The sequence below is a fragment of the Thermobia domestica genome, chromosome 3 (genome assembly GCF_964235325.1).
Source record: "Thermobia domestica chromosome 3, izTheDome1.hap1.1, whole genome shotgun sequence".
NCBI lineage: Eukaryota > Metazoa > Arthropoda > Insecta > Zygentoma > Lepismatidae > Thermobia > Thermobia domestica.
In genome coordinates, this window is record NC_137456.1 from 322,866,182 (window position 1) to 322,889,681 (window position 23,500).

The 23,500-nt window shown below is 36.2% G+C and overlaps 1 protein-coding gene across 4 annotated transcripts in view; it reads right to left on the bottom strand.

Annotated features, from left to right (window-relative positions):
- Positions 1-11,569: 11,569 nt before the first annotated feature.
- LOC145681174 (uncharacterized) overlaps positions 11,570-23,500 on the bottom strand; it is a 396,630-nt gene continuing 384,699 nt past the window's right edge. For all 4 annotated transcript variants that reach the window (XM_081752648.1, XM_081752647.1, XM_081752649.1 and 1 more), the window contains exons 22-25: positions 22,490-22,698; positions 21,922-22,155; positions 19,058-19,216; positions 11,570-11,792 (exon numbers count right to left, since the gene is read on the bottom strand). In XM_081752648.1, coding sequence (XP_081608774.1) covers positions 11,649-11,792; positions 19,058-19,216; positions 21,922-22,155; positions 22,490-22,698 — 746 coding nt within the window. In that variant the 3' untranslated portion in view covers positions 11,570-11,648. The remainder of the gene's footprint in view (positions 11,793-19,057; positions 19,217-21,921; positions 22,156-22,489; positions 22,699-23,500) is intronic.

A 23,500-nucleotide genomic window follows, 5' to 3' on the forward strand; every position in this document is an offset into this window, starting at 1 on the left:
CGCGAGTGGTGCAGGGTTATCCTTATCAATTCATGTACTGTGTTGTTCGTGAATTTTTAACGCATGTAATCTCCATTCCATTAGAATATCCAGTTAAGAAGCCTAAATTATAAACTTGTCTTAATTGTTTATCTATTATCTTCTAAAGCAGTGGTTCCCAATCTAGGAGGCGTGAAGAGCGAGCAAGGAGGGCGCAAGCTATGATACAAATAAGATATGAAATTATGAATAAAACTCAACTTGTAATAAGCTGTAACAAACTTCAAAACGCTACATGTTTGACATCTTGTCTTTCTTATTCATTCAAGATTTCTACTTTATTAAAAATTAAATCTTTTTACAAAATTATCAAAAATGAATACAAAATGCTATTTTATAGTATAAGGTAGAGTTCAAAAACTTATTAACTAAAGGCAGAGGGAAAACTGTGTGATGGTTGACACTACTTTTCCTTCACAAGTTTCTTGATACTCGGTGATAAGTTAGACAAAGATAAGTATGTTCATGTTTCTACCTTGGAGTTTGAAATTATTTAATATTAAAAAAAAAAAAAAAAAAAAAAATCCGCAAGATATCAGAGAAAATACAAATATGAAGGGGCATCAAAAAGTTCGTACAATCACTTAGAAGGTGACAAAATTACAACCCCCTCTCCTCTCCCCCGGATATGCATTTTATAATTAGGTCCTTGTATCTTAACCATGCAAATTCTGGACTCTTTTTTTTTTTTTAAGTTCGGTGATTGGCAAACTTAAGACTAAATCAGCAAAGCAGATCCATGAAGAGCTGAAAAAAGTCTATGGGGATGAAAGCCCATTTTATGAGATGGTATCCAAGTGGAAATGGCAATTCCAAACTGGACACATGACCATCGCGGTCTCCTCTAGAACAGGAAGACCATTTTTCATTGATGACCCCTTGACAAAGAAAGTTGAGATCATAATGGAAGACAGGAGGATAACCATTGAAAATGTGTGTGCAACAGATATGAGCAGGGTTGGAAAAAATACAATTTTTTTGAAAAAGAGCAAAACATGTGTTTAAAACATGAAAAAGGTGTTCAAAATGTTTTAAACATGTTTTAAAACACACAAAAAAACATGTTTTAAACATTTTGAACAGTTTAAAACATATTTCAAAATCATGTAATAACGTATTTATTAAGACTTTTTGCTCTTACAACCGATCTTTTCATTTATTTTATTCTCGTTAAGACTACACTGTGTTGGATACAGAATATTTCAGTATAGATTAGTAATTCTCAACTTATTTCATATCACGACCCCCTCTTATTACACCCTCTTGCCAGTGACTCTGATAAGTACTTTCTTGGTTGTAATAACCTTTTTAGGTAAATTTTAAAATCTACCTACTATAGAGATTTCACACAATCTATCAATATATATGGCAAAACAAAAGTTCCTCACCGTCCTTGTGTATTGGGAACGGTTTGAGAGAGAATAATGAAACTTGGAAGTGGTCTGACACATCAGATGGTGCTATCAAGCAACATAACGGACATCTTTGGTATTCGAAATTTCAAATGCAAAGGGAGTCATGTATCATTTTTTTAAGGCTAGAATTTTACTACCAGAAATACGGTTGTGCGGTTATTTTAGCCCTAAAGCACGTCATTTCGGAGTTACCGCTTTTGAAAGTTTTCTAGTTGTGCCTTTAGAGGCTAAGCTCGAGTTTTGTGGAGGCGAGTGAGATTTGATTACTATTTCAGAACACTGATGCTAATAAAATTATTTTAAAATAATAAATTTTCGAAAAGTAATGTTTGAAGCACACTTCATGTTGTGCTAACTTTAAAATGTTTTCTGCAAGCCTATGTAATTGGTTGTTTTATGAGCCAATAAATTATTGAAGAAAGGTAATATTTGGAGCGTTCAGAGTACAATGGATCCAAATTCATTTTCAATAAAGTTCAGTTTTACTCAGCAAATGAATTCTATTTCAAAACGCAACATCTTCGCAGTCAAGAGTCCAAAACAAATGTAACTAAAATCATGTGAAGGGCGTGAGATAGTTTCATATGACAGGAGCGTCAGTGGGATAGGAGGGCAACCGCCCCATCCCCACTCTGGATTTTAGATTTTGGGGACAGTAAGGCAGTTTTAGAAATCTTTTAATAAGGAAAGTCCAAGAGAACAAGCTTGAGGTCCTTACACCGAATAAATATGGAGAACATACAGATGATTAAAACTGGAAATTTGCTTAGGCCCAATTTCCAGAATTATAAGCAGGCCTGAAACTCGAAAGTAGAGCCACCTTTGGAATTCTTGACCCAAAAAATATACGAGAGAGCAGTAATAGGCCTATAGCTCCTTATGGTTAATGGAAATGGATTATAACAGATCGAAATCCGTATTTATTCAGTGTAAGTACTTCAATTTTTTATGTTGGACTTTGCTCAGCAAAGGTTTCTAAATGCTTTATTGCCCCCAAAATCTGAAATTTAGGGTAAGGGGCGGATGACCTCTAAACGAACGCCCCTCTCTTGCGGCAATTATATAAAATTCTAGATTGCATCTTGTCATGTAGTTTTTCTTTCTTTCATCTCGGATTCGTGGTTGTGAAAATATGACATTTTCCGTCGGTGTATTCTTTTGAACACATACATTTACTTAACGCAATTATGCATCATTGACTCTGGCATTTGGAGCTTGACTTGTTAATCATTTCCACGCTCCAGCGTACACAATTTAATGTTAATATCTTAAATTTATGAGCAAGGAGGGAGAAATTCGCCCTCCTCGTCCATTCCTTCAACGTCTTTGTCTAGCGATTGTCCTGGGAAACTCTAGTCCACACCCTTTCACGTTATTTTTTATTTATTTCGTACTCTTGGCTACGAAGATACTACATTTGCTGAGCAAAAGTGAACCTTTCTGAAAATGGACTTGGATCCCTTGTGCTCTGAACGCGCCCCATATCTAAAAATATTTCATAAAAACTGAGTTGGAGCCAAATTTATCCTGCAACCCAAGTTTGTTCGAAACGCATAAAATTAGTTTGTTTAGTTTGACTGATTACCGTCTTGAATCAGTAGCAAGGCTATATGAGACAGGGCTTTTTGTTTAAAGTGGGATCCGAAGCACTAATTTTAAAATTTTACGTCGGATTGCAGTCAAAATCTATAAAGCAAATTCCGAAGTCTCGTGCCTCTACCCTCAAAATTTAATGTTAAAAGACCGAAAATTGTGCCCTGTAGCGTGGTGCATACATACACACACATGAACAAATTGAATTGTCTCGGGCACTGATGTTCGGCACTAATGTTACAATAAGTATCACGCTTTAATAGATAGCTACACGGGCGACTGCCATACCCTGCGCTTTCTCGCCTGCTCTCTTCATACAAGCTATGCCAGGGTCTAAAAAGTTTTTAAGAAAATTTAGAACTGAGCTAGGGAAGAGTGCCGAAATAACATCTTCATAATATAATGAAAAATATATTGTTGATCAGGGTGGAAAAAAATCATGATTTTTTTTAAAAAAAATCATTTTTGTTGATTTTTTTGATTTAAATCGATTTTTTTTATTTAAATCAAATCTTTCTCCTCGTACAATACAAGTCGTGAACTGAAGAAAAATCATTAGGAATTAGTATTAAATGCTAATTATGCCATTTAAGTGAAAGTATAGGGGTTGAATTTTGAATTATCCCCAATCGTTAACCTATATCAATCCCAAACAATGTTTCTTAACCCTTTTAAATTATGGCTCTTTTTAAAGATAAATTATAGACTTTCAGTCAAGCAACTACAGCATCATCCCTATTTATCCTAGGATCATGGTACATACACCACTCTCTTTAGAATAGAACAGCTTTTGAAACGGTAACATTCACATTTCCCTATCATGTCCCTGAAGCAGGAAATTTTGAGAGTAATCGGCATTTTCTTTTTAATTTTAATCCCTTCTGGATTCCCCTGTGTCAACGCACAGATCTCAAAATCAACTAGGAAATACTAAGGGCTGTACTAAATGTGTATACAAAATTTCAAGATTCTATCTTGAGTAGTAAGGGTGAGGAAACTATTTAACAATGAGCTAAGAATATTCCCACAATGCCCCAGATGACCCGGATGTAATATAAAAATTTCCTCAGACATCCCTATTTATCCTAGGATCATGATTTGTACATTATTCTCTTCAGAATAAAACAAATTTTCAAACGGTACCCCTCAAATGTCTCCATCATATACCTGGGGCCGGTAAATCACGAAAAAAGGAATTCTCTATTAAAAATATCTTTTTTAATTTTTTTTACCTCTGTGGACCCCTTCCTCTGTTTTAAGGCAGAGACCTGATACAAATCTGAAAAATACTGAGGGGTGCACTGAGTAAATGTGCAAAATTTCATCTTGTAGAAGCAAAAGTAAGCACGCGAAAAATAATATTCCCCAAATGCCCCAGATTCCCTTATAAAACAGGACCTCAGGTAACAGTTTCCTGAGACATCCCTATTTATCCTAGGAGCATAGTACGTACATCATTTTCTTCAGAATACAGAACAACCCTTCAAACGGTACCATTCATATGTCTCCATCTGAGGCGGCAAAATCACGAAAAAAGCTAATTTTTGTTAAAAATATTTTTTTAAACATTTTTGCCCCTCTGGACCCCGCTATTTCCACGCAGAGATCTGAAAACATCTGAAAATTATTGAGGGGTGCACTGAACGAGTGTGCAAAATTTCAGTCTTCTGAATGCAAAATGTAACCTGCCAAAAAAATAATAATAATACGCATAACAAAAAATATCTTAAATTTATGGGGTCATCACACACTATGCCTCAACGCAGAAAGGCGTGAAAGCATATGTAACGTGTTCTAAAATGCCTGTCTTGAAGTAAACGAAGTAAAAAGCCTTATTGGTACTTTTTTAATCGAATAATGAAGACCCTGCCCTATCACCTAAAAATAGGTCATATAATTTAAAAGGTTAAGGAATAAAGAAAAAAGTACAGTAACGTTTATCAAAATGACACTTTTTATCACAAAAGTTACTGATATTTGGCAGGGGCCTATTTTTAAAAAACTCAGAACTAGCTTGCGGCATGAAATACATAAATTTCGCCTAAAGTTATAAAATAAAAAAAAATGGAGAGGAGATAGGACCCCTCCAAATACGCCCTATTATCTGGAAGCAAACAGACACGCACAAAAAAGAATTTTCGTCTTAAAAGTCGATAGTGATTTCCCAGTTGGAATAGTTAACGATTTTAAAACCCAAACCCAATGTTACAAAAAGAAGAAAGCAGGAATGCTCCGTTACCTGTTCAAAACGGGATTTTTCCTAATCATCCTCTGCATGACACTTGTTTTCATAGTATACTGTACATTTGAGTCTCATTGTGTTATGATTATTAACTTCCATAATCGAAATAACAGAACAGAAACGGGAATTTACTTATTTTCACTTTAAATTAATTTATTTCTGAATTCGATTTAAATCAACGATTTTTATTTAAAAAATCAAGTGATTTAAATCTTGATTTAAATCGTGATTTAAATCAGACTGATTTAAATCAATCCACCCTGTTGTTGATACAAATTAATTCTTACTTGAAGTTTCAAGTTGCATCTCATCCACATCAGAAGCAATTTTCGGATCAACACTTTTATCATTTGTTTAAGTTTCCAGTTTTTTCACAGCATTGTATTTTTCATAATGATTCTTCATTCTTTGAACTAAACCAACCATTTCTTTTTTTTACACATTTTACAACGAGCTCGTATGGTCGTTCTCTTATTTGATGGAGTTTGAGTTACTTTAATAAATTTGCTCCACATGATGCCCTTTTTTTCTTTCCGTAAAACTCATGTTAAACGATTCCAAGTTGTACGGAAGCTGAGAACCAACATGTATTGTATCAATGAACGCCTGCGCTTTGTTTTTTTCTTTTTTCCTAATTTCAGAACTGCAATTTAGCAAATAACCTTTTGTTTGTTTTCTGAATACAACACAAAAATTTGTTTCCATGGTAATTATTTTATTTTTCAGTTCTACAAGTAGTCCACCCTTTGCCTGCGACTCTTTATCGCAAGTTAACTGTGAAGCATTTAAACAATACAATAAATGTTAAAAACAAGGGGAAAAAAGAGACAAAGTAAATTGTAGACCACCATATTGACCTGATGTAGCCGCGAGAAATCAAAACATTCACTTCGGAAGAAAATAGTCTTCTGAATGGGGAGCACGTTTGACAATTTTCTTTCTTTGGTATTTTTTTTTTTTTTTTACAAAAATAAAATAAAATAAAAATAAACGTATGTTTAAAACAAGTCTTAAAAAATACACATTTTTAAAACGTATACAAAATTTGTTTTAAACAAAATCAATTGTTTAAAACAAGTTTCAATCATTTGTTTTAAACAAAATAATCCTGGATATGAGATGGGTCTTCCCGAAATATCATTCACAACCAGCTGTATCTTCAGAAAGTATCAGCACGGTGGGTGCCACGACTGTTCACATCTTTCCAGAGAGATCGCGAGGACGCTGCAAGAGATCTGTTGCATTGCTTTGAGATGGATGAAGAGGACTTTTTCGGCAGACTAGTGACAATGGATGGAAGTTGGGTTTATCTTTATGACTCGGAAACAAAGAAAATAAACATACAATGGAAACGTCCCTCCTTCCCCACCCACGAGTGAAGAAGTGTGCCGTTACGGTGCTTTCCGTTTCCTGGGACTGTGAAGAGATCATCATGACAGATTACCTACAACAGGAGCAAGTTATTACTTGTACATATTATTCCCGTCTTCTGAGTAAGTGGAAAGTGCGTACAACTCCACGAATTGTACGAACCATCAGCTCATTCCACCAATGCATCCATGATGAAAGCAATGGAATTAGGATATGAAATATTTCACACTCCCCATACTCACCGGACCTAACACCAAGTGACTTCTTTCTCTTCCAAGAAATGAAGCATCTACTCAGAGGTCGCTATTTTGACAGTAGGGATAACGTCATTTCTGAAGTTGAACTGTGGTTTCGAAGACAAACTGCAGAATGTGCTTAACCCTAGAACGCATATCTGGGGTCTGACAGACCCCATAGAAATAATTAAAGTGCCTTGTGATAAAATAATTCTTCAACAAATCTTCATCTTTCGTGACATTCAATATCTAAATGTGTTTTTGTATCTTACCTAATTTTAGCTTTATACAAACAATTTTCTAGATTTCTGTTATTTTGTATCAGTAGCAGGTTTCCTTACCTGGGGTCTCTCAGGCCCGAACGGAAAATAATTCTTTGTTTGTAATGCTATACGTAAACATTGTTAGGTAAATGCATTTTATTGTCATATAAATCTAGACTTAAGTTTTTACAGGTGTTTCATAATTTGTATTGTTGAATTAACTTTATTTGAAATCATAATATTCATCTATCAAACCAAAACTCATCTATATACTTGACTGTAAAGAGAATTCATTGCATTCGTTTTGTCATTTTCTCTTTGTAGCCGTTTTGCTGTAAGTTTCCCAGATTATGAACGTTCTTGCTAATAATAAACTTCTATTATTCATAATTTTAATAGCATAGAGGAAGTACTCTACTTCGTGACCAGTTAGTGTTACATTTATATGAGTAAGTGTAATTTAGTGTTAGTTTTAAGATACGCCGACTAGTCAGTGAAAATGAGTTAAAAAAAGGAACATCGAAGATTCAGTGACCCCAAAGATAGTAACTTTATGGAAGTTGTGCCTGAGTGGCTTGCAGAAGAAGGAATTTTATCTTCTGTGGAAGTCCTCTATATAGTCATGAGGAAAGTAATGCAAAACGATACTTCGAAATCGCACAGGATACGTGATCCGTAACAAATAGTTCAAATGAAACCGAAATTTCTAGTGGCAGGGAAACTTGTCTGTGGATTCAGAAGCCGATGCATCAAGTATTTTAACCGGAAGAAATGGTAGAGTATGATTTTCTACTTCGAAATCTATTACTCAGACTTGTCAACACACTATGCTTCATACACACCCAGACCAGAATAGGGCCTCAAAACAACTACTACACAGCACGGATGGGAGTATTTTATTACAAAAGTTATGTTTGATGAAATTTTATTGCACAAACCTTAAAGCGGGAAGCATAGCTTCAGGAAAAAGCAAAAAAAGTGAAATGTTACTCCTACGAAGCTAAATGCAAATAGGTGAAATCTATACTTCTTACAATAAAAATACCGAATATTTTTGTTGTCAAAATAACATTAGTACTACTAGCACATACTGCTCTTGTGTTGTAGTGATTGAAACAAGCAATTATAAGTACTTCAACTGAGATATCCGCCTGGGGTCTGCTATACACCACCTATGTAAAAGTGAAAAGCTTTTTGAGTACGAGTTTTAGGGTTAAGGAAAGTGAACAACCACTGGCAAAAATGTGTCACTAGGGACGGTGACTACACAGAGAAGGACTAATGTCATCATGGTGTCAGTTCTCCAGAGTCAATTTCTTCTAGATAATGGCACGAACTTTTGATATCCCCTCGTACATCATCAGTACAAGAAGTACTTTTGCTACACTTAGGAGAAATATTTCCATATCTGTCTTAAGCTCTTACAGCCTACTTAACGTATTACCTTTCGACTACCAAGAAACTTTAGTATGGAAAGGTAAAGTTAGTACTTACTGGGCGAACTTTTAGTGAGTTTCATTTTATTAATCCCACAACGGAGCGGTAGCGACTTTACAAAAATTCTTACTAATGCCAAAATAACCACCGACACCTGTTCTAAGGACTGTTTACGAAATAGTGAAGTAAAACATAATCCACGTTGTATCATCATGAGTTTTCATGGCTTTCCTTATAGAGATTGTATGCTTCTCAGAATGCAGCTTTTATTAATATATTTCTGGGAAAATATCGATCACAGAGGTAAGATCCCCATATATTTGGATTACTGTTGGAATGCTCTTTTAAATTTATATTATATATTTCTTCTGTAGATTTCACAAATTTATACTACGTTAAAATATGATAGCACCTCAAACTTTCATCCTTACCGTACGAGCTGTTAAGCAAGTTGTGATTGATGAATTTAAAATAGATATAGTAAATATTTTTGTGTCCATTATCTGAATAGCGGTCATCTTCTAGTACAAGTATATTTTACCAGGTACTAAAATTATAAATAACGTAACCTAACCAAAAAGGTTGCATGATAGTGTAAATGACACTTTTTAGGGTGTAGGTTAGGTTAAATTAAGGTGTAAATTTCGCAGATGCCTGCTAGTAGTTCTCCAAGAAAACTACGTACCGTTGAAATTTGTCTTCGTTAGCGTGCTTTTCCCCTCTAAATCCTTCCACCATTCCAGTTTTGTGTAATATATTTTCGACACTATTATTGTCTATATTTCAGTTCTTTATATGACGGTGCTTTGTGTTTTCATAGGTTAATATACCTCGCATTAGGGCATTCTCCAAGTGTAAGTTATCTTTGTTCAATTCTCAGTGGCTTAAAAACCGTGAGTTCTCTACTGGCTTCTGCCTTGTAAGTCTGACAAATTTTCATGTTACTACAAAGTTTGTAAAAAAAAATGTTTCCCTCAGCAAGCTCTGGGAAACAAGCTCTAGTTAGCCATATGAAAGGGAGAAAGCATAAATTCGCTGTGGGTTCTGCTAAATCATACGGTATTGAAATGTTCCTATCGGTTCCTATCAAATGATATTCCCCAAGATCCTTCTATACGCTCTTGCAGTGTGAATCAAACCTTTTGGAATTCTCTCTCTATATGTGTGTCTGTGCCTTATTAGCTCGAATGTGAGCCGAGGGAAGATAGAAAAAAATATAATAGTAATTACAGGGCTCATAGTGGTCTGGTCTCTTGTAAATAATTGAAAAGTGACCAAAAGCACATGAAAAAGTGACCAAAATCCCATCATACCCCTTTTCCTGTCAATTTCTCCATCACCTCTCTTTGTTTGTTGTTTTGTTTCATCTTTTCTTCTTTACTTCTTCTTTTTGAGCTTCCTCCTTTCTTAGGTTTTCTAAGTATGCTTTGTAGTTACGGTAAGCAGACTTAGCAGATGTAAGAAGCTTCTGAGTGGATGGAATCAGTTCTGGTCTATTTCCGAATTTTTCATCCCAGACATTATACACCTTAACTCAGCACTGAGAGTTCTCAAAGTCATGAAATATTCAAATTCATTACTTACTCTTAAGAACATACAAGAAGCATACCACAAGACGAACATGATGAACCACACACACACACAACGTTGAGCGGAGCGTTAACTATTACGGGAGCAAACTAAAAGACTATTATCATAGAAGAAAGAATAGACACAGAAGGGTTCTCAACCCCCCACCTTGAAAACTTAAGCATAACTTGTAGCTGTCATTAAAAAAAAAAAAAAAAATCTTGAAACACGATCTTTCTATTTACTATTTACATATTACAACTTCTTGAAAGCAAGAAAGGTATTTCCACCCATGAAGCACTGCACTCTAGTGGACAAACAGTGAACCTTCTCATTAAAAACGTGTATTTTGGCGCACTTCCCCTCCCTGTCCAAAAGAATCCGTTGTTTTGGAAGCCGCGAAACTAGTTTTTCCTTTATGTCAGCGGGAGGGCGATATCAGGTAGCAAACAAGACTTCCAAGAAAGTTGCACATTGTTCAACTCCTTGCAAGATGGAAAAAATGTTGTGTGTCCCTTTCAAGACTATGTTTACATTGTAAAATATGGTAGGGTTTCATGATATTTTTTTTTTGGGGGGGGGGGGGTTCAGCTACAAGTTCTTCTAATGTGACAACACGGTCTAAAGCTGACTGTTTCACATGTGGCAGCAAGTACTGAAGCTTTCAGAAGAGTAATGAGCAACAAGTTTCCGCCTTTTTCCATTTACTTTTATAATATTTTTCTTAGAAAATTGCCAATGCAAAACATAAATCACATTAAAGTCACTTTACCTCCCAAAAAAGTAACTTTTAGTGACAAATTTGAAAAAAAAAAAAAAAAAAGTAACTTTTAGTGACCAACTTTAAAAAAGGAAACTTTTAGTTTTTAAAAAAAAAAGTGACTCGCTATGAGCCCTGTAATTATTTACAGGCACATCCAGAGAAACCTATGTAACTACGCCTTAATTCCTATGCTAAATGATGTTTTCTTCCCTGCATGATAGTTCATATTGGCGACAAACCTGTAGATCACTTCAGTAGAAATAATACCGATATGAACTTAGAGAACAACAAACACACTATTAATGATAAAAATCAGAGTACACCATCAAGAATGTTGATTGTATCGACAATGCTTTTGTTGAATAACATTACAGCATTTTCAATGTGGCCGTTTGTTATTTTTATTTCAATGTGAGAATTTTTTAACAATACGATATGACGAAATGTCATAATGTTTGGAAGCTCGCGAATATAAACACATCCTAATTTTCCACAATTGAAATTTAGATAAAATATGTGGTTTATATTCGAGTCAATACAGCACACGTCTAGGTGTTCCTTTCTTCATTTGATTACGTCTGTCATTGTAATATATATAGCATTACATAAATAGGATGAAGGAATATATTAAAAAAAGTAAATAAACAGATGTCAAAAATATTTATTTCTTACATGTTTCACCCTTGTTTTTTCGTTCGACACTTAGGCATCAACAGATTTTTAAATAGGAGCATCTTTTGGTTCAATAAGGATTTCGTTGACAGCACAATAGTCCGGTTGTGTTAGAGCATACACCACAGCCTGGGCTACATCGGCAGGATCCAGGATTTTCGTCTTTTCACTCATATCATAGTTCTCCTTGGCCTGCAAAAGACATGAATTACGTGTTACAAAATTCTATTTTTGAGAAGAAAATCGAGTAATTCTAAACGAATTTACAGCGGTAAATTCCAATTTGAAATCAGAATTTCGCTGTCAGCTATAATTTTCCAGTAATTTGAACATATGGATGATATGCTTATTTTATTTATTTATTTATTTATTTATTTATTTATTTATTTATTTATTCACTAAGGTCTATTGGCTGAAACTGATCAACATATAAAAGATAAAATTACAGGAAGAAAAAAAGAAACAAACAAACAGAATAAAAATAAAGTAACAAAACAAATATAGAAAAAAGTTCACCTCTCAATATACGATATTCTCTTTAGTTGAGTTCTGAAGTTTCGTTCAGAAGTAAAAATGTTAAGATCTGTTAAAATTAGTATTGTAATCGTGCGTAGTATGTAAAACAAGGAGCGCTTAATAATTGATAACCAAGGAGTCTCGTAAGTTAGCAAATTAAGAGAGCGAGTTCACCGTGAAGGAACCCGAAAGTTAATCTGTGCTAGTAAGAACTCAGAATCAATTTTACCATTGGTAATTTTATATAGAGAAAGCAAATTAGCAGCGTGGCGTCGTTTGTCAGGTGCATAGTTTCATTAAAGACATCAATTCCTGTCTCGAGTGATCACGTAACTCAGGAATTTTAAATCTGAATATGGCAAGAAAGAAGTTTAGGACCGAGTCAATGTGAAAAAGATTAGTAGTTTCTTCATATTCCATACAGGTGAACAATACTCAATGATCGGCCTTATAAAACATCGTTAGGGCAGGGAGACCTTGTGTTACAGGAAATCTAAAGAGTAGATCAAGCAGTTTCATATCTCTGGATGAAGTCGATATGATGTGATTCGCAAAGAAGAGGTTTTTTTTTTTTTTTTTTTTCATCATCATCATCAAAGACAACAGCTAGATCTTTTTGAGACGAAACACATTTGATGGATACATTGTTGACCTGCATTTCAGACAATATAATGAATTTGTGTAAATAGTTGGCAACATTACTTTCGAATTTCTGGCGCTTTCAGATGTAGGCATTACTGTTCAGATACTGTTGAATGTTATACTGAAAGTCATAGTGAGAAAGCATCGTTTTCTGCAAACTTAAATTGATTTCTTGTGATTCTTTGGAAATACAAAGTGAGTGTACATGTATATCTGTATTATTTCTACGGATTCTCTTCCGTGTTTACATTCAGTATGTTTGTAATAGTGTCAGGATAATAGTTTTAAAACTTGCAATGGGAAAGTATTTCGTAAAAATATACTTCTTGCATCCTTCACATGAAACTGGACTTAATTACACGCACACACACACACACACACACAAAGCGTGTCCCCATATTCGATACCTTCAACAAGATTGAAGGCTTGAAGCATACCTAACAAACATGGGGTGTTTCATAAAAAACTTCTTTGGAGGTAGAAAGACGCCAAATTCAAGGAATTCGTGAATCAAGGATTTATGATGCAGCATGATCTTGAAAGTACATTTCAGAGATTCAAATCTGGTCTTTTTTCCAGAAAGTTACAATAATGTATCGGATGATCACGAGGAAAGATTTCATAAAAACGTAGATAATATGGAGAGAGGGAAATTGATACTCACAAAGTTAGCACATTATTGCTGAATTATAATATTCAAAACAAGAAGGACACACAGTACGAAAGAACGAAATAAGATATTCGTTTAAATTTTGTCTATTATTTTTGTGTATACATTCATTTAGAATACTTGCTAAAAACTGAATACATGTGTGAACTTCTGTTACTCTCTAAATGTTACAGGCTTTTCCTTAAATTTCAGTCAATATATCTATCGCTATATGAACATAATGTCTAGAATTATATGAAAATGTTCAAGTGAATTAAACATCTGATTATTCTTAAATTCCGTGATGCAGAAAAACTAAACATATATTTGAATTCAGCTCTCAAGTGTCTATAAGAATCACAACTTCATTTCTTCAGAAATAGAGGATTGTTTTTTTTATTTTTTATTTTATTTATATTTTCATTTTCTTCGTTTTAGAACAGTATTACTATGAATATAAGTCGACATCTTTGTTAAAAATATAGTATACCAAATAACCAATACAAGAACTCGAAATGTTAATGTTCTTAATAAGAAACATGCTGCAAAAAGGCTAATACTCACCGCAAAAACAGCAGAGTTTTCTTCTACATGTAAGAAGCGCTTTCGGAAGAATCATCTTCCATGATCAGCTTACTTAAAATTCACAGAGGATTTAAAAGGGGAATACGAAAAGGCAAAGCATGATTAAAAGGATTAAGAAATGTAAAACAAATTTTCTGTCAAAAATTAAACACATGTGGATGGACACTCACTGTCATTGTTCACTGCTGTTCACTGTATTTCTTTTCTTGCTTTCCAGATAGCGAAAATATGTAGTGAAAATATTACTCCAAATCATATTTATTTCTTCGCTATCTAAATTAAGTATATGTTTCTTTTTACGGATGTAATATGATTCTTTGATTTTTCGTTCCGTTGCTGATTTTGCTTTCTCAGTTAAACATGAATCTGGGATGTTATAGTCATAATCTCTAAGATGCGCTGCTAGACCAGACAGCTGTTGCGGGCTCCGAAATTTTGATGTACGAATATGTTCAAGTTATTCTAGTGCTTTGCTTTTCTTTCTTTCTTTTTCCTTTCCACATTTTCCTTTTAAATCCTGTTTGAATTTTAAGTAAGCTGATGATGGAGGAAGGTTCCTCCGAAAGCGTTTCTTACATGTAGAAGAAAACTCTGTTGTTTTTGAGGTGAGTACTAGCTTTTTCCCTTGTTTCTTATTAAATATTATCACCGTTCGCAATATTGTGATATTGTTAATGTTCTTGTTTTTAATATGGGAGGCCCAGGTTTGATTCCTCGTAGAAGTTTGACTTTTGCATTAACAGTGTTCAATAACTATGTTCATTGTTTTCGCCCATTGATGTATTTGGAGAATTATTTTTCTATTGTCTTTGAACTGAATTAGAGTTTACTTGTTCGATTTTTTTCTGTATGCTTCTTCAGATTATTTAAATGTCCATTGCTTTCTGTAAATTACATTTTGTTATATATACCTATATATATAGGTATATAATACGAGGACAAGTCAAAAATTATCTACACTTTTCATTCTACAGTTTATTTACATGAAGCTACGGTTATGCTATGCACATCATTTTTCTACGTAATCTCCCTCCTTATCAATGCACTTGGCCCAACGGTCAACGAGCTTACGTATTCCTTCCAAATAAAAGGTTTTCGGTTGGTTGTGAAGCCACTTTTGCACCATATTTTGCACGTCTAAATCTGAGGCAAATCGGCGACCACGCAAAGCATCCTTGAGTAGTCCAAACAAGTGAAAGTCAGATGGAGCTAGGTCTGGGCTGTAGGGAGGATGTTCCAATAACTCAAATTTCAGCTTGTTGATGGTTTCAATAGTGATGAACCGTGTGTGGCCATGTATTGTCATGCAACAACAAAACTTACTTCGACAACAAACCTCGGCGTTTGTTGCGAATTCCCGGCTTCAGGTTCTTTTCCAACATTTCACTATAACTCGCACTGTTGATCGTCTTTCCCTTTTCCATGAACTCTTCCCAAAACACAATTAACATAACCTTTCCTGCGGATGGCTTAGTCTTGAATTTTTTCTTCGTCGGAGATCCAGTGTTTTCACTGCATATTCTGGCGCTTTGATTCAGGCTCATAGTGATGAACTAATGTTTCATCGCCGGTGACTATTCTGCTTAAAAATGCATCACCTTCGTTGTTGAAGCGAGTAAACGTTGACACACCCTAACACGACTGAGCTTGTGTTCTGCAGTAAGCTTTCTTGGTACCCACCGTGCACAGACTATATGAAAACCGAGCTCGTCGTGGATGATGTGATGGGCAGAGCTATGACTGATGTTCAAAACAGCTGCTACCTCAACGATAGTGATTCGCCTATTCGCCAGAACCATCTCTCGAGCTTGCTGAATGTTGTCATCTGTAGTGGAGGTTGATGGCCGTCCTGATCCCTCTTCATGCGTTACGCTTGTTCGACCACTTTTAAACTTCTCGAGCCAAAAAACACAGTTTTACGTGATAATGCACTTTTCCCGCATTGCGATGATAGTCTGCGATGAATATCTGACCCTTTGACACCCTCCGACCAGAGGAATTGGATCACTGTTCGTAGTTCCTCTTTGGTGCAAACTTCTAATGGAGCTGCCATGATATATCTGCAACAGAAGAAAGAAAAATCAAGGAATTAAGATCACACTTTCACAGCATTACCACGACAGTATACAATAAAATATGTGAGAACAGAAAAAGTGCGCAATGTAAGAAAAGTTATGATAAAAGTATAGATAGTTTTTGACTCGCCCTCGCACAAACTCATTCTTGAAAAAGAACAGACTTGAAGAAGACACCGGTAAAATCTCACCATTACAATTCCAGCTCATTTCAGGAACGATGGCTCAGCGATAGAGCGCTTACCTCTGTTGTGTGGGCTCTTGGTTCGATCCCCGGCCAAGTAAGTTTGTGGTGGACAACATTGTATCCGTGAGTTTTCTCGGAGTACTCCTGTTTCCTCCCACTTTCTCATTCCTCCAATTCTTCCATCATCATTCACTTGTCTAAATCATCCGTCTTTCTTACCCTGAAGGTCATAATGTGGGACGTTAAAATGAAACATTTTTTCAGTTCATTTCAAAGAAAACAGAAAAATAATTCCCTGCATAAACCAACGGGCTAAAAAAAGAAAGATGGCATTCGTACTCAACACTGGTAAGAATAAGATATATTTATTGTTGTAAAATAACAAGATAATCTAATAAATAACGTCAAGAGTTGAATTAATATATTATAAAGCATCCACTGGGGTCTTCCTTGATGGATTCAGTTATACAGGGTGAGTCAAAAGGCCTTGGACACCTGCATAAGTTTGAAAATCGACGGGAAAAGTAAAAAATGATGATGGGAACAGGGATTTGATGAGGGGCCGCAACTTTTGGAGTGTATGTCATTCATGGCCGCCATCTTGAAATCCGCCATTTTGGATTCAAGTCAGTTTTTTTTTAATGGGAAGGGGAGTGTATGACACATCAAATAACACTAGTTTGAGCTCAGGAATTTAGTGGTGTAATTTGTTTTTTCCTATCTTGTACAGTTTAAAAGTTATTAATGTTCAAAGGTGGGAAATTACTTTGATACTGACCCAGTTCTCTCTTTGTTCCAGGTGATCTAAAATGGGTCTGACACGTGAACAGAAGATCGAAATCATCCTTATATCAGTGGAACGCAGCTACCGAACAATAGCAGCTGACTACAACAGACGGCACCCAGACAGAGAACCGGTATCGCACAGCACGGTGGCTCACGTGATCACCAAATTCCGGGAGACGAGCTCTGTACAAGATAGGGCACGTAGTGGGCGACCAAAGACTGGCACCAACGAGGAAACTGCAACGGCGGTTGTTGCGTCGTTTGTGAAAAGTCCTAAACGAAGTATCCGTCGTGTGTCCCTAGCATGTGAAATAAGCCAATCCTCCGTTGTCCGGATATTGCACGCCAATCAGTGGCATCCTTACAAGCTGCACATGCAACATAAACTGAACGAGAATGACCCTGATCGCTGGTTGGAGTTCTGCATGTGGGCCACTGAACAACACGAACTGGATCCTGCGTTTGCCAAGGGATACTGTTCAGCGTCGAGGCGTATTTCATTTTGAACGGGGAGGTTAATCGACATAATTGTCGATACTGGTGTGACGCAAAACCGAAATGGATTGACCCGAGTCGAGAACATAGTCCAGCGAATGTGATGGTGTAGTGTGGCATATGGGACACCCGCATCATTGGGTCATTTTTCATTTACAACACCTTAACTGCACCACAGTATCTGATGCTGCTGCAGGAACTTGTGTTCCCTGCCACTCTGAACGCCGACGGCATTTTCCCATCTTATTTTCAGCACGATGGAGTTCCTCCACACTATGGACTTGGTGTCCGTGAATGGTTGGATGAACAACTGCCAGGGAAGTGGATTGGTCGCCGTGGTCCCGTGCAGTGGCCACCCAGATCCCCTGACTTAACGTCCCTTGATTTTTATCTATGGGGACATCTTAAACAGATAGTGTTTGCTGAGACAATCCGTTATTTGTGGCACCTGGAGGAACGCATCCAACAAGCCTGTGACCAAATTTCAGGAGACATTCTCCTCCGTGTGCAGTCAGAGTGGTTGCGGCGACTACAGTTGTGCATTGCATGGGATGGACAACACGTAGAACATGTGTTGTAGCATTCAGTATCAAGGTAGTTTCCCACCTTTGAACATTAATAACTTCTAAACTGTACAAGATAGAAAAAACAAATTACACCACTAAATTCCTGAGCTCAAGCTAGTGTTATTTGATGTGTCATACACCCCCTTCCCATTTAAAGAAATGACTTGAATCCAAAATGGCGGATTTCAAGATGGCGGCCATGAATGACATACACTCCAAAAGTTGCGGCCCCTCATCAAACCTCTGTTCGCATCATCACTTTTTACTTTTCCCGTCGATTTCCAAACTTATGCAGGTGTCCAAGGACTTTTGACTCACCCTGTATTGTTTTGTACTCTGGTGTAGGCTGTGCAAAGTTAAAGACCTCACTCATTCTTACTTCTCCCATATCAAAGCCCTATTATTGTGATTTATGGTAGTGTGTGGTAGAGACCTGCACGGGCCGAATTTTTCGGCCCGAGCCCAATCCAGCCCGAATTTATCTAGGCCCGGCCCAGCCCGGGCTCGAAAAGTTTTGGAAATGTTCGGCCCGAGCCCGGCCCGGCCCGGCCCGATAAGATTTTAAAATTTTTGGCCCAAGCCCGGCTCCGGCTCGATAAATTTTAAAAGTTTCATTTTTTAACATTTTTCACGGGCACACTTCTTCAACGTTTGCCTTTATTCTAATCATCATTTAACGGAAGCCAATAATTATTAAAGAATTGCAATTAATCGGCCCCAGCCCGGCCCGACCTGAAGAGAAATCAGTGTCGGCCCGGCCCAAAGAAATAACAAAGTCGGCCCGCTCAGGTCTTTAGTGTGTGGTTACACGTGTTTGACTATAAAACCACCTACGCGAATTGCATAGTACGTGTACATTATTGGCAGGAGGACTATGATTTCAATTATTTTACAATATAAAAGTAATTAACTTGGTTTTGTATTTACAATATCCTACTATTGATAAAAAAGCTTACCTCTTTATCGGTCGTGTGAGATGTAAGTTCAGTTTTCACATCTCCTGGCTGGATACACGTGACTTTTATTCCATATTCAGCCACTTCTTCTCTCAATGCTTGGCTCATTCCTTCCACAAAGAACTTTGTCCCGGAATACACCGCTAAGCCTGCAAAACCCTGAAAAACAACATGGTTACAACTGGAGATACAAGAACTCAAGAAAAGTGTTTTTCCACACACTTTTTGCCTGGTCAATTGTGTTTTATTTTATTTATTTGTTTGCTAAACAAATTCTAATCAAGAAATAACAGAATAACAGTTTACCTTTCTTTTCAAGCTACTATGTAATTATGGGTAAATGATGCCTGCGACTATGTTTCATTCGACTTACGACTAAAAATAAAAAGTGTATCATTTGTTGCTTTTTTTAACACACGAAGAGAGTAGCTGGCCATCATTATTGGCCCAAATCGAAACTTGACTTTCAACCTGAAATTTTGACAAATCTCATTGTAGCCATTAAAAGCAATGATTGCTCTTCCGTTGAGTATTAAACTTTTTTTTTTTTTTTTTTTTTTTTTTTTTGATACGTGAACTAACTAGATTCCTGGCGCACATCCTTCGAGGCCCAAGGCTTATTATGGCACTCATTCTTTATGATGAAATGTGGTCAGCACATCATCACTCCCCATTAATGCTGGCTTTTTGGAGCGGGCACTTTTTTAATTCAAGTAGCTTCTTAATTGTCCCTATGACTCGGCTGGACACCGCAATGCTAATACCATCTAGTACTATAAACAGTCACCTATGTTTCTTCTGACCATACCTGGCTCTGCTTGATTTCGCCATCTCACGAGGAACGGTGTTTTAGTGTGGATAAGGCATTGAAAAGTAATAATACAGATTTCCTAACGCTGTATTTATCTATTTATTTTTGATTTGCTTGGATCTCTCTCTCTCTATATTTTTTTTTTCTGGCTCTCAATGCATTCCAAATTAGCTATCACTGTTTTGAAGGGGAAAAAAAATAAAGAATTTTAAGATTCAAAGAAAGTGATGGGAAAGAAAACGGGACAACATGTATGTGGTCCCGGAGGATTCTCTAGTTCCAACGAATTGTTTGCATAAGTATTATTGTTCAACGATAAATATCTTCTATTACAAAGACGAATAAGTGTTATCAATAAGCAGAAAATAAAACTGCAAGGTCATTTATAATTTAAGTATGTATATAAATTAAAGTTTTACTTATCGTCACATTCTTTCGATTTACATCTTAAGGGAGAACATAGGCCGAAGAAGAAGTCTTTATATATCATTGATAGAGGTATTTAAAATTCTGGAAGGATTAATTATTTTTACACTATTAATAAGGTTTTCACTTGTAACGTATGATGCGACACAATAATAAAGGCATAAGAAAGTCTGTGGATAAAGTGACTTCATTAGCCTGCAAAATTTACCGAAAAACTCAAATGGCAGTTCTTTTCTTCAGTTTGGTAACAGAATTTATGTGTATTCTAGAATATTTAGAGCTCATAGAAAATGATTTGCCAAAGTAAGAAAGTGATAAGCATAATTTTGCATCAAAATGGAAACTTTGTTTTATCTCTCTTTCCTTGTTTAGGTTAGTATTGTGTCGTAGTCTGCAATTTTGAATGTAGGCAATCCAGTAAGCCAGACGGTGCTCCTTACAGGTTTATTTGGTAGTTCACATATTGTTTTGCTCAGCAAGTAGTTTAAATCAGATTGAAGAAAAAAAGAGACACTACATACTCGCAAAAAGGGACCAACATAAACGCCTTCTTTAGGAAGGCTTTTAATCCATACGCTTACAACATTGTAGTTTGCACCGCAGACGGACGGTATCAGTGCCTAGCAAACGGAACTTGTTCGCAAACACGCGGGTAGCCTTATTATACCAGAAGACAAGTCCTTCATATTATAGACTTCCCTTAGCAGTAGGAGGAAAAAGTCCGGCACTCAAAAACTGAGACACGAAAGAAGATTGCCTTTATGTTTTTAGCTCAAAAGATTTGTAGAGTTTCCAAGAAAAAGTTTACTATTTTAATAATTTTAAATTGTAAGCACCGCTTACAGCTCTTGTATTAACGCTCCCAGGTGTAGACACATTACGTTGTACAGTGCCCAGTCGTACTTGTATACGTCAATGCTTCCACATACAATGCAATATATATACCACACTGTCGTACCAACATGCCCTGTACGCATATCAATTTTGCGGTACGAGAAGCTGTACAATGATGCTGCCCCATCGAATGCAGTTATTTGTTTATATTGTAGCTTTCAACGTCGACGAGGATAATCATATTTATCCATATGTTTCCTATTCGCTTGTTCACGCTACACTACCTTAGTTCTGCGTAAACTGCCGTCTCCAATATTGCGCAACAAACTAAGGACGCTACTGGAGTCATGCATGCGCCATCTTCCAGAAATTGTAATAAATCTTATGTCATATCATTTATAAATCCTGTGACTTTGGACGCATATCCTGTGATTTTGGACACATACCCTGAATAACTCGTATGACTCTGGATAAACCGTGTTTAAACCGTGTAAGTTTGGATGCATACCCTGTGCATATTCTATGATTTTGGATGCATACTCTGTATAAAGTATGTATCTTTAAACGCATATCCTGTGATTTTGAATGCATACCATGTTTTAATCCTATGACTGGACGCATACTCTGTATAAATTCCATGACTTTGGACAAATTCCCGTTATTCCTTCTTGGTATTACAATTTTCATTAACAGCAATGTATTTAAAAGATATAAAAACTTCATATTAAAATAGTTACCGGAATTAATAGCACCAGAAGAGGCAAAATAGACAGATATTAAATGAAACCCTTACCCTTCTTCCAGCATCGGAAGATATGTTGACGATGTGGCCTTTCTTCCGACTGACCATTCCTCCCAGAACTGCTCCTATACAATTGATAACACCTTTGCAGTTAATATCGATCTGTCGATGCCACTCGTCTGTGTGGAGATTCTTCATCAGCGTATAGTACATAACACCAGCACAATTCACTAAGATATCGGTTGGTCCCAACAACGATTCACAATATGATACACCTTCTTCCACCTGAAAAATGCAGGGAGAAAAATTAAAACCATTTTCGTTCTTTCAACACTAATACTTTCCAACACTAATACCAAACTAATACTTTCCAGTGAATAGCTTTATAAAACTGTCGCCTAATTCAAAGAATTCTTTCCAGTAGACAACACGCGTTAACTCGGTTTCAAATACCAACAAGAACACATATGGCTCGAAACCCACGCTGAACGTAAATCTACGACACTTATAGCCTAGATCCAAAAAAACATATTAATATCGTATGAACCAAATACGTGCAACGCAAATAAAACCCTTCCACGTCATATCTGGGATTCATTACTGTAAATAATTATCATACCTCCTTCTGATTAACAACATTCATCTTGACTGCAACAGCCACGCCTCCTCTGCCTTCTATTTGCTTCTGCAGAACCTGCAATCGGTCAACTCTGCGAGCAGCCAATACTACCTTGGCACCAGCAACTGCTAGATGTTCAGCTATGGCAGTCCCGATGCCAGATGAAGCTCCAGTTACTATAGCTGTCTTTCCTTGCAACAACTGAGCACCTGTGGATAACAAATTAATAACTTACTCCATATACCTGTACTCAGTTCTAATGAAATGGAAATAGTCTCAATATCATACATAAATAACGAAAACCTGAGTTAGTTAGCTTCCAAGGAGAAACAGATCGCAAATATTTTCAGTGACAAATTTCCGCCATGATGAATGCGTTTTTTTAAAAAAAAAAAAAAAAAAAAAAAAATTACGATGTTCGAAAAATTATATTTTTTGACAAATCTTCCTCCCTGTACAAATAATGGTTATGAATTGGAAAGATTTTTTTTCTCGTTCAATCCCCCCCCCCCTCCCAAGTAAGTTTGTGGTAGACATTTTCATTCCACCAATTCTTTCATCATCATTCACTTGCCTTAAGAGTCCCTATCACTGCGAAATTAAAATACCGCTAATTTTGCAGTAATTATGTGATATCTTCAAATAGATAAAAGATAATCGAAAAGTGGATCAAGACCTCCCTAGACGATGTTATTTTGCATGAGTTACCGTTATCACGAGTCACCTAGTAGCTTTCTGTTTGCAGTTATTTAGAAACGCGAAAATAAATGCCGATTTTCTAAATGGCTGGAAATCGAAAGCAGATAAATGAGTCGTAATAACGGTATCTCACGCAAAATAATATTGTCTAGGGAGAACTTGTTCCACTTTTCGATTATCTTTTTTCTATTTGAAGATATCACATAATTACTGCAAAATTAGCGGTATTTTAATTTCGCAGTGATGAGACCTCTTAATCATCGTCTCTCAGCATAAAGGACGTAATCGTGGAACGTTAAACTGAAAAATTTC